General features: G+C 45.5%; 1 protein-coding gene across 1 annotated transcript in view; it reads right to left on the reverse strand.

Moving 5' to 3' along the window:
- Positions 1 to 11841: 11841 nt before the first annotated feature.
- LOC132577122 (uncharacterized) overlaps positions 11842 to 14592 on the reverse strand; it is an 87687-nt gene continuing 84936 nt past the window's right edge. The window contains exons 19-20 of the mRNA XM_060246617.1: positions 13886 to 13976; positions 11842 to 12230 (exon numbers count right to left, since the gene is read on the reverse strand). Coding sequence (XP_060102600.1) covers positions 12156 to 12230; positions 13886 to 13976 — 166 coding nt within the window. The 3' untranslated portion in view covers positions 11842 to 12155. The remainder of the gene's footprint in view (positions 12231 to 13885; positions 13977 to 14592) is intronic.

The following is a 14592-nucleotide window of genomic DNA, read 5'->3' on the forward strand; positions in this document are numbered from 1 at the left end:
CCGCATGCCCGAAGTCCCTCCGTTCGGCGGCAAGACCAGCATCGGGATTGATCCTCTAGCAGCCGCTCCCCTCGCTACCGGGAGGGTGATCGCTCGCCACATCGCTCTGCAGCTCAGATTCCCTGGGACCAGAGGCAGTGGCAGTACTTATTTGGGGCCTACCCCATGCAACCTCCCTTCCCGTGGCTTCCACCGAGGCAGATGGACTGGGATCAGGCCTCTGATACATCGTATCGGTCCTGAACATCCTATCAGACCCAGAGACGCGCTCGGTCGATGTCGAAGCCTCCTGAGGAAGAACGTCCTCGCCACCAGAAAGAGCCCAAACAGCGCATCCCTTCGGTGAAGGCGTCGACTGCAGTGGAGATGCAGAAGTCTCCATGACTACAGCGTCAGTCTGAGCTCTCCGACTCCCCAGGGGCGTCACCGAGGTCCTTCGACGGTTCCTCGCCTGATAGAGAGGCATCTTCCAATGGTGAACCTTCCCCTCTGTTGAAGACATCTGAGGAGCAGCCTATCTCGCCCTCGGAAGACCTCAAGTCTTATGGCGACTTCATCAGAAGGATGGCCCAAACTCTTTCACTCCCCACGGTGCAGCCGCAGCCGATGGTGACGGACACTGTTTTCGACATTGTCCAACAGGACACTTCCACGGCCGTAGCTCTGCCCCTCACGAATGTGCTGCTGCAGACTGCCAAGTCATCTTGGGACAAGCCAGCATCCACGCCTGTATCCTCACGCAGGCTGGACCATATGTACCGGATCCAAGAAACCTTGGCGGAGTTCCTGTACGTCCACCCCAAACCCAACTCCGTGGTCTTTAAATATTAGTTTTGGTTCAAGTTGTTCTTTAATATAAAAGACTACCCCCCTTTTCTTTTGTTCTGCTAATGAAAAAAATTCTAACCCCAAATTTCTGTTCCATAAAAATTTACAATCTTTGCATTGTATATGAACTTCCTGTAGACAAATTATGTTACATTTTTGTTTTTTAATCCAATGAAATGTTCTTTTCTGTGGTGAATTTAGTCCATTTATATTCCAAGATAATAGTTTGTACTCCATTATGATGCTGATTCTTTGTTCTCTTCAAAAAGGCTATACATCTCTTGTTCACTCCTTATTGTAATCCTTTTTCCATGTTGTTCAAAACCAAGACCTTCGGGTATTATCCATCTATATCTTGTACCCTCTGCACCCAGTTGGTCCGTTAACTTCTTGTATTTCTTTCTGTCATTGATCACTTGTCTTGGTAACTCTTTCATTATTTTAATTTTGCTCCCTTCTATGATCCAAGCTTTTTGGAAACCTTTGTTCAAAATTTTTCCTGCCAGGTCTTTTGATCTTAGTCTTATAACAATGTCTCTTGGAAGGCTTTTATCCTTTGCATATGCTGAGTTGACTCTATAGGCACCATCCAACATGCTTCAAAATTTGTTAGGGTCTTCCTCTAAATATTCAGTGATAGTATTCACCATATATCCCATTAAATCTGCCTCCTCCTTTCCAGGTATTCCTCTCAGACGAACTTGTGTTTCCATCAACTTACAATCATGTATTGTGACCTTCTCTTGGAGTTTTAACAAGATAGAGGCATGTGTATCCACTTTTTCCTCTACCTCTTTCACTCTGTTTTTAACCTCCTCTTTAAAACCCTCAATATCTTTTCTAAGATTTCCAACTTCCTTTTAAAATTCTTTTTTCATTGCCAATTGCATTTTGTCCATAGCTTTTAACATTCTCGCTTCCAGAGCGTCAAATTGAGATTGCATTTTGTCAAATGAGTGAGCCCTTGCCCGTGTTACTCTCCCTTCTGACATAAAAAAAGTCACCAACTCTTAAAAAGTTTTCCAATTAAAGTTCACCACCCAGTCCAATAGCTTAGAACATGCTTTTTCAAATAAGACTAATTTCACTTTCCTCCTAGCTTCCTAGGCAGAGATATTGATTTTTAACAAATTTAACAGTTTTTCTCCCTTTTAAAATGGCAATCGTTATTTCTCTATGGTTAAATTCAGTTCCTATATGGGTCCTTCTTGATCTTGGTCTTAATTCCTTCCTGGTTCAAATGTCACAGCTTTTGTAATCCTTACAGACTTGTTTGATTGGTCAGTCCCTTTTACTTCCTGGTGCAGGTTACTCCGTTCTCACGTCTAGTCTCGCAGCCTTTGAGATAGTCTTCTTCCTCAGCCACAACCCACAAGCCACAAGAATTCAAAACAACTTTTCCTTTTCTCCAGTTTCTTTTGAGGCTATTGAACTAACAACGTCCAGTTTTTGCAGGCTGAATTTTCTTTCAATTATGCCTTAATTCAGCTTAGTTTATTTATAAATTCCAGCTTGTAGGAGTGAAAACACAGCAAGAAGCATCCCACGTCATCAACCGCAAACCACAGACAGTTATAACAGATTCCTTTTTCTTTCAAGTTCTGCTAAAACCTTTTTACTTTCAAAGTTCAAACCCGACAGGTAATTATCTTTATTCAATTACGCTTCAACTCCAACTGTTTATAATCCACACAACGTTTAGATAAAGTCCAAGGACTCTTGGAGTAGGAATTCAGACCAAAGTACCTTAAACAGAAATTCTCTCGTCACTCCGGCTTTCTGTTATCTGTTATCTTGCAGTCATAAGTCAGTTCTTAAGTGTCTGGATTCTGACAGGCTTATGTCAAATTAATGACTTTTAATCCTCTGCAGACAATGGCAGACGTATCCCCCTGTAGCCGGACTTCAAGATCTGAAGGCAGTTCCCCACCTTCCCCAAACCGAAATCAACAGCAAAAGGTGTTTGACGTCGTCTTGGATTAGCCTTTAACTAAGACTAATGGGCATAGACCCCCCCAGAGGGGTCTTTTATACCCTGAACAGAGAGAAAAAAATCCCCTAGTAGGGAGCTGCAGCACTGTCCAAAACCCAAACAGTAAGTCCCTGTAACTGATAATGTTTGAGTGGTCATCTGTGCAGTCACACTACCCGCCCGCCTTCCCCGCTGCTGACGGTCCCTCTGTGGGGCTAACGCAGTGGCCAGAAGGAACTGGTGGGATGTCCGCTACCGTCCCAGTGGGCATGCGCAGTGGGGGCTTCTGGGCATGCGCACTGGGGCGGTGCCGTGGAAATCCGCAGCTTTGAAGTTTACCGATCGAGATCGGCGCTGGTGCCTACTCCCATCAGTGTGACTGCACAGATGACCACTCGAAGATCATCAGTTACAGGTAGGAAACCTGTTTTTCTGAATGGAGAGCTCTTTTGATCCTGGCACTTCTCTCCGTTTTCGCACAAGTTGCCCCAGAGCTGCGAGTTGGTGCACCGTTCCCGCACAGCAAGCAGAAACCGCTTAGAAGAGGATCCTGCTTGCTGCGGAAGAGCCCTGTACCAACTCGCAACTCTGAGGCAACTTGTGCGAAAATGGGGAGAAGCCCCGGAAGCAACAGGGCTCTCCACCCAGAACAAGCCTTGTGCGAAATTGGTCTAAGTTCAGTGTCAGTTTCATGACTATTTTTAAAGTAAAGCTGTTGTGGAGGACTGAAATCATGAATAGAAGGTTCTTATCTTTTTCATTAAAGCAATTTTTCTTTCTCACTGCATGTGAAAGAGTAGGGATACTTGTATCTTCTCCCTTTGCAGGAGGATAGTCAACCTGGAAAAGGGCAATTGTGAGAATAGAAGGAGGCCAGCAAGAGAATCATTAAACATCCTTCCATACAGACATTTCTTGCACTGCAGCAACCAGTGGATATCCTGCTTTTTTGGGGGGGGGGGGGCGGGAATCCACCAAGGGGAGTTTAGTCCAGTTGTTCTGCTTTGATGAACACCCTTTCCATTTTTTGCTTGTGTTGTAAATATGAACATAAGAAAAGCCATGTTGGATCAGGCCAATGGCCCATCCAGTCCAACGCTCTGTGTCACACAGTGGCCAAAAACCCCAAGTGCCATCAAGGAGTCCACCAGTGGGGAAGCAAAGGTCCTGTCCATGTCACAGATAACAATGAATGCTTTCCCCAAATATGACTTGAACACACACACAGACTGTCCTTAGAACATTAGCTGCTTTTTCAGATTATCCATGGAGATCAAACTGACTCATGCTTGTTAAATAACCTGCTACTCTGACAACTGAACAGTCCACAAGTCCTATAACTGAAAGGGAAAACAGAACAAAATCCATCTAGAATGGGATTTGTTATCAAAAGAAATTTTTCAGCAAACTGTCTTGTCCTGCAAGACCCAGCTTCTGTTCTGTGACTATGTAATGTTGCAAACAGATTGCTGCCTCATAGGATATGATTAAAATGCACAGAGACTAAAGAAAATAAACAGTGTAACTTTCACAAGAGAAGAGGCAATAAAATTGTACATCTCCATCTTCCTGTATGATATCTGTCAGGGTCTGTCTTCATATCTGCTAATCTAGAGGCAAAAACTTAACTTACAAAACCACCGATTTTGATCTTCATGTTTGTTAGCTTTTCCCCCAAACCCTGCAGCTGGTGCCACTAGTGAGTTTCAAGACTGCAGTGCCCCAATCACCTACCCAACCTCTATCTGAAGCTGAAAAACATTTTCAAAAACTGTGTATGGCAAGGCATGGCATCTGCTCTTCAAACAAAAATTCAAGGAGTATACTGTTGGAATGCCGAAAATAGCTCTATGAATCCCAGTCATTATGCATAAGGCCACTGTCTTTCTCTCATGCATGTAGATATGAATGAGGCTTTATTGTCCCATGAGAAGCGTTAGAACCATACTTCTAGATACCCATGTGAAGAAACGGAAGATTGGTATCACTTACCGTGAAGCTTTCTTCTCGGTGGACTGGCAGTGGGTCGGTCCGACTACTGGGTATAGGCTCCTCCTCCTCGTCACAGGGTCGGGTGCTCCAATCGATCCGGAGGGGGAGTGGCCTATACCACCCAGGACGCGCCAGTTGTATCCAAGCCGCATCCCCCTAATAATAAAAATTTTCACCACCTCCCCATTCACGTACAGAGACGAATAAATGAGAAGATTAGTTTATTACAGTTCAACACACCATACAAATGGCAGATTGAAAGAAAGTCACTGTTAAGCAAAGCAAAGGTAACATCCTCCCCACAGGGAAAGCACCATTGCTCCAGGATCCATCTCCAAAACTCAGGAAGCCACTCAACCTTTAACGAGCGGGCCGGACCGACCCACTGCCAGTCCACCGAGAAGGAAGCTTCACGGTAAGTGTTACTAATCTTCCGTTCTCCGGTGGTCTGGACAGTGGGTCGGTCCGACTACTGGGACGTAACAAAGCTGAACATCCCCGGGCGGGACCGGCTTCCCTGTTTAGAGTGCATGCTGCAGCACACGCCTCTCAAAGGCCGCCTCCGCTGAAGCCCATTTATCCACTTTATAGTGCCTGGTAAAGGTATGTACCGATTTCCAAGTCGCTGCCTTACGCACAGCTTCTAAGGACGGAAAGGACCGGTACACAGCTGATGTTGCAGCACCCCTTAGAGAATGGGGCGTGATCCCATCTGGAGGGGTTTGACCTTGGGCCTTGTAAGCCAAAACAATACGCTCCCGTAGCCACCTGCTAAGGGAGGAAGTGGAGACCTGTCGTCCCTGCGACTACTTGCTAAATGAAACAAACAATGCATCAGACTTCCTCCAGTCTTTTGTGCGATCAATGTAAAAACTAAGTGCCCTCCTAACGTCTAAACAGTGCAGCTCCCTTTCCTTGGGAGACTGGGGGTTGGGACAAAAATTTGGAAGAACCAACTCCTGGGACCTATGAAAGACAGAATTAACTTTAGGAATGAAAGATGGGTCTGGCCTCAGCACCACCCTTTCATTATGGAAAACACAAAGCTCCTAGTCGACCGACAGGGCCCTTAACTCAGACACTCTCCGTGCTGTAGTGATACCCACTAGAAAAATTGTTTTTAGAGTCAGTTCCTTCAGTCCACAGGAAGCCATAGGTTCGAAGGGACGCCCACACAACGCAGTTAGTACTATATTCAACTTCCACGAGGGGAATCTATGTACCTGTGGGGGCTTAAGGAGAGCAACACCCTTCAGGAACCGTTTAATGTGCGGATGCGCTGACAAGGACTTACGTCCCCGCACCCCCTGTATAGACGATATGGCCGTCACCTGACGCTGTAGCGTGCTGGTAGAAAGCCCCTTGTCTGCCCCTTCCTGAAGAAAACCTAGAATACCATTTACCTTCACCGTCATCGGATCCCACCCCCGTAAGGTAGACCACGAAGCAAAAACCTTCCAGGTGGTATTGTATATCCTATTAGTAGAACACTTACGCGATGCTAACATAGTGTCCACCACTCTGGTGCTACAACCTAGTTCCTTGAGCTGTAACCGCTCAACTTCCAAACTGTCAATTGCAACATGTCTGGTTGAGGATGAGACATGCTGCCCTGTGTCAGAAGGTCGTCCCTCCCTGGCAGCCGCCAAGGAGGCTGAATAGACAACCTCAGGAGCTCCTGGAACCATGACCGTCTCGGCCAGAAGGGAGCCACCAACACCATCTCCGCCTTTAGTTCCACCACCCTCTGTAACACCCTGGGTAATAGAGGAAGGGGCGGAAAGGCCTACACTAGTCCTGTCGGCCCTGCAGCGCTGAGGGCATCGGTTCCTTCTGCCCTTGTGTCTCTGACCTTGGCAAAGAACCTGTCCACTTGGCAATTTTCTGCCGTGGCAAACAAGTCCACCGACACAGGTCCGTACCTGTCCACTATTAGACGGAAGGTGTCCCTGTGTAACATCCACTCTGTTTGGTCCAGCCAGCGTCTGCTGAGCCAATCCGCTAGCAGATTGTCCTTCCCTGGAACATGCACCGCTTTGATTGACAGGAGATTGACTTCGGCCCACTCGAAGAGAACCTTCGCTTCGGCATGAAGTGATTTCACCCTGGTTCCTCCCTGTCGATTTACATATGCTTTGGCGGTTGAGTTGTCCGTTTTCACCAGGACATGGTGACCCCTCAGAACTGCCTGCAACCCTAACCGGATCGCCCTGAGTTCCAGGAAGTTGATACTGCGCTTCATCTCGTGAGGCTCCCACTGACCCTGGATCATTTGATCCTGTGAGTGAGCCCCCCAACCCCATAAACTGGCATCTGTAGTCATGCAAACCCTCTGAGGTTCGCGAAGCGGGTAACCTGGACTGAAAAGACCCGGGTTCAACCACCACTGTAACTGGGACGTCACCTCTAACGGTAGTGTCACCAGTTTGGGAATTTTGTTCCTTATAATCTCCTGAAAAGGCCGCAGAAAAAATTGTAGGGGATGAGTGTGGAATCTGGCCCAAGACAGTAGATCCTGAAAGGATACCATCATCCCTAAGACTTGTGCTAACTTCATGACTGGCACCTTCGGTTGCTGTAACACCCCTTGCAGAAGGAGGCAAAACTTCTCCCGTCTCTCTGGGGTTAAGAAGACTCTGTCCACCTTTGTATTTATTTCCACTCCCAGATGCACTAGTATCTGAGAGGGAAGCAGATTGCTCTTCTCTAGGTTCACCACGAAGCCGTGAGAGCGCAACATGGTCACTGTCTGCTGCATGCCCTCCAGGCATTGCTGGTGGGACCCTGCCTTCACCAGAATGTCGTCCAGGGAAGGAAATAGGGCCATACCCCGCAATCTCAGCTCCGCCACCAGGGTCACCAGAATTTTTGTGAATACCCGGGGTGCAGACTTCAGACCAAACGGCAGGGCTCGATATTGAAAATGCTTCCCCCCGTAGGAGAAACGTAGAAAACTTCTGTGTGATTCCCGAATGGGAACATGCAAGTAGGCCTCTGACAGATCCAAGGAAGCCAGAAAATCCTGAGGCTGAATGGCTAGCAATACTGACCGTAGTGTCTCCATCTTGAAATATTTTGTCAGGATGAACTTGTTGAGCCATTTCAGATCCAGAATGGTTCTGAACTCCCCGTTCTTTTTGGGAACTAAAAATATCACCAAATAGACTCCCAAACCCTGTTGAAGTACCGGGACGGCCTCCACTGCCCCTATATTCACCAAGTGCTGAATGGCCGACAACATTGCTCTGAGAGCAGATAAATCTTTTTTCCGGGGAACCCCTCGAAAATGGTTGGGGGGAAGAGAGTGGAATTCCAAGGCGTAACCTTGTTCTACTACTTCTAGAACCCACTTGTCCTGAATTGACTGATTCCAAATGTCTGTGAAAAGGGGAGGACGACCCCCTATTTTGTTTGTCGGCTGGTGAGAGGCATAGTCACTGGGATCCTCCTTTCTTGGAGGGATTTTTGGAACCCTGATCTGCCTTCCCAGAGTAGTATGGTTTGGGATCACGCCCCTTCTGCTGCCACTTGCCTCTGAAGGGACGAAAGGAACCTGGTCTGGATGGTTTCTTCGAATCTCGAAAGGAAGGAAAGGACTTCCTCTGTTTCGACTCTTTACTCTTGGAAGGTAAAACCTTCTTTTTATCCTTGTTCTCAATGAGGTATCTATCTAGACCCTCCCCGAACAACAAGGCTCCTTTAAAAGGCACCGCTGCCACCCTGGCTTGGGCTGCAGTGTCTACCTCCCAATTACGCAACCAAATGTTGCGTCTGGCAGCTACCCCACATGCCATGGCCCTGGCCGCCAGTTGCATGGTGTCTAATGAACTATCTGCCACGAAGGCAGCGGATAAAGCAATCTTTTTTAACTCGTCCTTGAACTCCTTAGGAGCTCCACTGTCTGCTGCTGCCAAGTTATTAGACCACGTGCACATTGCTCTGGCAAACAATGAAGACGTAGTGGCTGCCTTGATGGCCCAAGATGTCGCTTCAAACTCTTTGCGTAAGGCCTGCTCAACCCTCCTATCGCATGGATCCCTGGGTAAACCATCTGCATCCATAGGAAGGACCGAATTGGAAATCAGGCTAGTTACAGGGTCATCCACTGTTGGTAACTTTAATCTCTTAGTAGCCTGTGGAATAAGCGAATAAAGTTTGGAGAGAACCTGTTGGTTTGCTTTAGGCTTAGTCGGACGTTCCCATTCCGCTTTGACTAAGGCAAAAAAGGCCGCAGGCAAAGGAACCCCTGTCTGAGCACTGCTCAATTTTGGCATCATCTCCCCTGAACCTGTGGGGAGATCAGGATCCAACTCCTCATTTTCTTTAGGAGTGGGTACAAAGTTGAGGGTCCTCAGTACTTTGGGAAGCAATTTTGAATAGTATTCAGAAGGAAAGAGCCTAGATTGAACAGTGTCAGTCTGCTCCTCCTTGTCTGACAGTTCACCCTCCTCCTTACCTGACTGCTCAGAGTTTTCTGATTCCTCAGCTGAGCTCAAGAGGGGGGAATCCAAACCCAAAGGAGGCTTGATCTTAGAGCGTCCTTCCATAGTGTCACTGGGACTAGTATCTCTGCCCCTTTTCCCTCCATCCTTTTTTGGTTGTAGGGAAGCAGGGGAGTCCAGCTGCTGACGAAGGTCCTGTCCCAACTCTTTTAGCAGCTCTTTCTTAAGCCAAAGGACTAAATTTGACTTGGCATCCTCTCCTGTGAGGTCAAGATTCTGAGCCTCCTGTTGAGGAGTCAGAGCCCCAGACAGAAGAGGTAGATCACATTCGCTGTGTGAGTTGCTGTGTGAGCTAGCCACCATTTTGTAGCTTCTCACGTCCCTATAAGGGAAGGAAAGGCAAAAGCAACTAAAAAAGAAGCGGGAAAAGGCTCAGAATGGAAGACAGAATGTCTCCGTTGCGCCCTCTATTGGGCCTTTTGGTATCTTGCCTTCCAGTCAGGAACAAACCCCCTCAGAGGCCTCTCTCTCTCACTCCTTTGCCAAGCCTATACGACTAGGCAATCCGAAGGAGAGACAACGCGGGCAGCCTGGGGACCCATCTGAAGCCCCGTGGACTCGCGCGCAGCCCTGTTGCTGTAGGGCGGCTTACCGCGCTGCCTCTGCGCTTGCCGCCTCTCTTTCCTTCCGGCTTGGTTCCAATCGCGACTGCGAGGGAACGAAGCGCTGCGGGCGTCTGCCGTTCGCTCAAGGTCTACTTGTGAGTAGACCCTGCAGACTGCCGCCACCGGTGTTGTTGGGACCGATCCCAACGCTTCCGGTCTGTTTTGTTTCAGTAATCCAGATCTTCTGCGCTTCTCAGCAAGCGCCTGGAGAAAAACCGTCCTGCTTCGTGCAGGGCCGGGAGAAGAACTGGCGCGTCCTGGGTGGTATAGGCCACTCCCCCTCTGGATCGATTGGAGCACCCGACCCTGTGACGAGGAGGAGGAGCCTATACCCAGTAGTCGGACCGACCCACTGTCCAGACCACCGGAGAATCTATTTTTTCCTAGGAGGTTTGAAATTAGCAAAACCTCCACTGTGCATTTTAAACCCCCCACCCACCCTCGGCAGAGAACAGGCAAAGGAAGGAAGTCAGTGCAATTGCTTTCCACCTCAGTCCACCTTTGTACAAGTGCTAATAGACCGAGCAGGAGAGATAATGGGTGGGTTAAGATCTCCCTCTTCCTCCTAGCAGGGAACAGAGATTTGGAAGAATGAAATCCTAGAGGGACTCCAGGAAGGAAATGTCCTGGAGATCTCCAGGAAGTCACCTGGTCAGTGGGTGGAAAAACAGATGATGAAAATTCCTTGCAGCAGGAAGGTGCTCTCTTTTCCTTGAGTGCTGAGTCCATGACAGCAGACAGACCTATCCACTAGGAAGGCAGCCATTGACCATGTGCTTACTGAAAGAGCCAGAGAGATCTTCAAAGTAAACAAAACTCTGCAGAGATCTAGAACTGCTAAGCTAAAGATCCTGTCCTATATTCTAACATCTGATAGGGCATGTAAAGAGAGAGAATCAGAGGATTTGTATTTGACCCTTTTCTTTTGGATCTCTTGCTCAGTCTGGTGTTGTGAAAATTTTGTCTTTAATAAATTATAACTTTTGATGCTGGCAGTGGTTCTCTGAACCACATAGACCTTCACTATCTCAGACACACTATTTTAAAAGAAGCATGGGGGAGGGGGAGGCAGACAGTTAGCAAGCGGCTATTCCTCCAGGGGCACGTAAGGCAGTAAATTGTCCCAGTGGTGACCAGGTACTGGGCAGCAGAAGACAAAGAGGCAATGCCTCAGAACTCAGAAAGGAAGCTGCGAGTCCTGACCCACCCAGTGGGTAATTCCTTATGAAGGTTAAGTGGTGGTGGTGGGCTGAGAGTGGAAGAAAAGCGTCTCCAGGTGTTGAGAAAAACCTAGGAGGGCAGGGTGGCATAGAGTCTGCAGGCCAGAACAGGCATATTCCACCACAACCCATATGGTCTGATCTACCCTTGTTCTTGTTGCCTATTTGACTTCTTGTTAAGTCCTGAACTCCCTCTTCCAATGTAAATGGGAGGTTCTTAGATTTCTTCTATTCTAGGAACAGCACAAAACACCGTAGAATGCTTTTTCATTGACTATATACCATCAAACCATTATCATGAAGTACATTTACTGAATACATATATAATGATAAACACAATTGGCTATTTGGGACCACAGATATGAAAACCTAAAGTAGCTCTAGAATGACACATACATTCCAGACACAAAATTTAAAACAATACACGTAGCTTGAAATCTGCAATTCCATCACTGGTGATCCACTTTCCAATATCATGGACAATTATAGGAACAAAAAATGCAGTATTTTGTCAGCTGTAGAGCACTCTCAGAAGAATGAAGGCAAATTAAAAGACAGTAAACTTTGGGTTACTAGAGCTACAAAATACGGAGAACATAACAGCTATCAGATCTCATAAGGCTGAATCTGTCAGCAAAAGAGATGATCTAATAGAGAAACATTCCATATTGTCAATTTATACATTGTCATATTAGTCTTACTGCAATGCCAGAAATCAGTGCAGAAGGAAAGGCAGCTTTTTATTTAGGAACAGTGATTATTGTTTTGAATGATCATAATCTGTTATTTATTGCTTAATTACTTTTTCACAGGAAATAAATAGACTCTTAATCCAAAACACTAGACAGGAAATACCAGTCATCTACAAAACAAATCTGGCATTACTCAGAACATTGTCTTATCTTTGCATTACAAGCTAGTTAAGCCTTTGCATGATAATCACCATTTTAACGGTTTCTTCATTTTCTGACTCAATACGTTATTTTAAACTAATATTTGCTTAAAGTGGTTTCAAAATTAAATGAGGTCAAGATTGTTATTCTATCAAAGATTTTAAATTTGGAACATTTTTTATCTGGAAGTCCAGCAGCATCTGTCCAAATGCTTTGCCCTGTTAAAAAAAAATTAAAATACATAAGCATTGCTTAAAACAACAAATGTCATCTCATTTTCAGACAGTTTACTCCTCTCCCCACATACTTCTCCCAGAATAAATCTGCATCATTAACAATAAGTGCACTGATAGATTCACATGCACAGGTTTTTGTTTCCACATTCCCCCTTCCTTGCTTTGAACAGTTATGTCTTACATTGTACTAAGCCAGGGCTGGCAAAACTTGTTTAATGTAAGAGCCACATAGAATAAATGTCAGATGTTTGAGAGCTGCAAGACATGAATGTCAGAGTTTGATAGCCAGAAGGAAGGAAAATAGATGGGGGAAGGGAGATGTGGAAGAAAGAAACTTTAAATGCATTCTCCAAGTTGGCCGGTGGAGTAGTGGGGTTTTGAGAGCCACACAATATGTGTGAAAGAGTCACATGTGGCTCTTGAGCCACAGTTTGGCCACCTCTGTACTAAGCCATTTCTGAATCAGAGGCTAGACTTCCCTCTCTGTGTGCATTTTATTTGGTTATTTAATGCCACATGCTGAGATGGAAAGCTTCCAGCAGAAAAAGAGGTCAAAAATGTTTGTTAACTTCTGGACAGAGTTCGTAAGTTCATTCTGGGATTGCCTCTTTATGAACTGCCTGGAAATCTGGAGAACTATCTGGGAGCAAGAGAGTAACTGAGTTTTGTGTTCAAACTAGTCAACATGTCAGTGAGGATTTACTTCCCCATAAATTATTTAGGGAGCTGTGTAGTTTATGCAAATTAATGATTACAACAGAGCGTGTAATAGAAACTGCTTGCATGATGAAACATGCACAGACTGTCAGAAAGAAGAAGGTACAGATGTAGTTAGCTAAATCTTTTTAAAGTCCAGTCTTCACATTTACATGGAAGTTAGCTTGTCTGGAACAGACAGAACCATATAACATGCAAAAGAACCTATTTCAAGATGATGGTGTAAATGCTCTTCTGACTTTCTCATTTAAAACAAGAGAAACATTTTCCTTTAAATTTGGACATCTGGCCAATTGAAGCTTTGGGTACAAGCAGGTAGGACAGAAAACTAACTTCTAAAGAATCAGGTACTATCTGTGGTCACTTGTTTATATACTTTCCATAAAGATAGGTATGGCTGTGGTTGTCTGCTTTCTTCTTGCCATCGCTCCAAAGATTCAACCTAGTTTTCTCTCTGTTGAACAGCTGGCTGCTACATAGACTCTCAGGGATACCACTATATGAACTGTAGTAAGTGAGGAAATATAGTATGTTCATATGAGCTTTTTTTGATTATTTGTTGTTGCTGTACCAGTGGGCTACTCTGCTTATCAAAACATCTTAATTCATAAACCTATGCAGTATCAGGCATGGTTCATGTAGATACCTCTGGAATCCTGAAAAAGCAACTTTTCTCCAGAAGGTTTTTGCCATCTTCTGGGCATGAAGCTGGTGACAATGGGGAAGTATGTGTGAAGGTATTTGTGAAGGTATTTGTCAAGTTTCTGCAATGTGCAGGGGGTTGGACTAGATGACCTCAGAGGTACCTTCCAACTCCATGATTCTATGGAATTAATATTTCAGCAGACATGAGTGGTGAACCCAACTACAACTGGTTTAAAAGAATGGTGCAATATGAAAATAGCAAACAAATAACATACCTGTGGGTCACTTCTCAGAGATGCTATACCCCCACCACCGAGTGAATTTTTCAGAACAAAGTTTAATCCACATATTCCTGGCAATTCATATCTGTAAAGATACAATTTAGATGTTTCTGCCACTGATGTAAAACTCCTGATGAAACCAGACTATGCTATTAGCAATCCTGCCAGACAATACACACAGAATTTCACAAAATTCTGTTGATAGCTGCCAGAGTAACATTTGCAATGAAATGGAAGACAGAAGACTGGCCTACAATAGACATCTGGGGGAGGGGGTCTAGCTAAATATGCAACAATGGCAAAATTAACTAATATAAAAAGAAGACCACTGAAAGAATTTCAGCAGAAATGGCAAACCTACTAGCCATATTACGAGACCTTACAATGGCTCATGGAATCAATAACTTTCTCCAGTGAGGATCTGAGCAGCCGCTGAGGCTCCTTATGGACCAATTTTTAATGGCCTCATGCATAAGTAAGCATGTAAGACTACTGCAGTGGTAGAAGCCATGTAACCTAGCAGTTTTTGTATTTTTGGCTGACTTGTATCTATTAGAAAGAAATTCCATAATAAGCATCCGTAGTTAAGGTAACCCTGTTAAGCTGCAAATATTCCTTCTGGGAGTCTAGTGAGGCCCCAGTGAAGACAACTTGACTGAACAGGAGATAGCCAAGATTTCTCCCAGTTTACCAAGAAGCCA

This window comes from Heteronotia binoei, chromosome 9, assembly GCF_032191835.1.
Source record: "Heteronotia binoei isolate CCM8104 ecotype False Entrance Well chromosome 9, APGP_CSIRO_Hbin_v1, whole genome shotgun sequence".
NCBI classification, from domain to species: domain Eukaryota; kingdom Metazoa; phylum Chordata; class Lepidosauria; order Squamata; family Gekkonidae; genus Heteronotia; species Heteronotia binoei.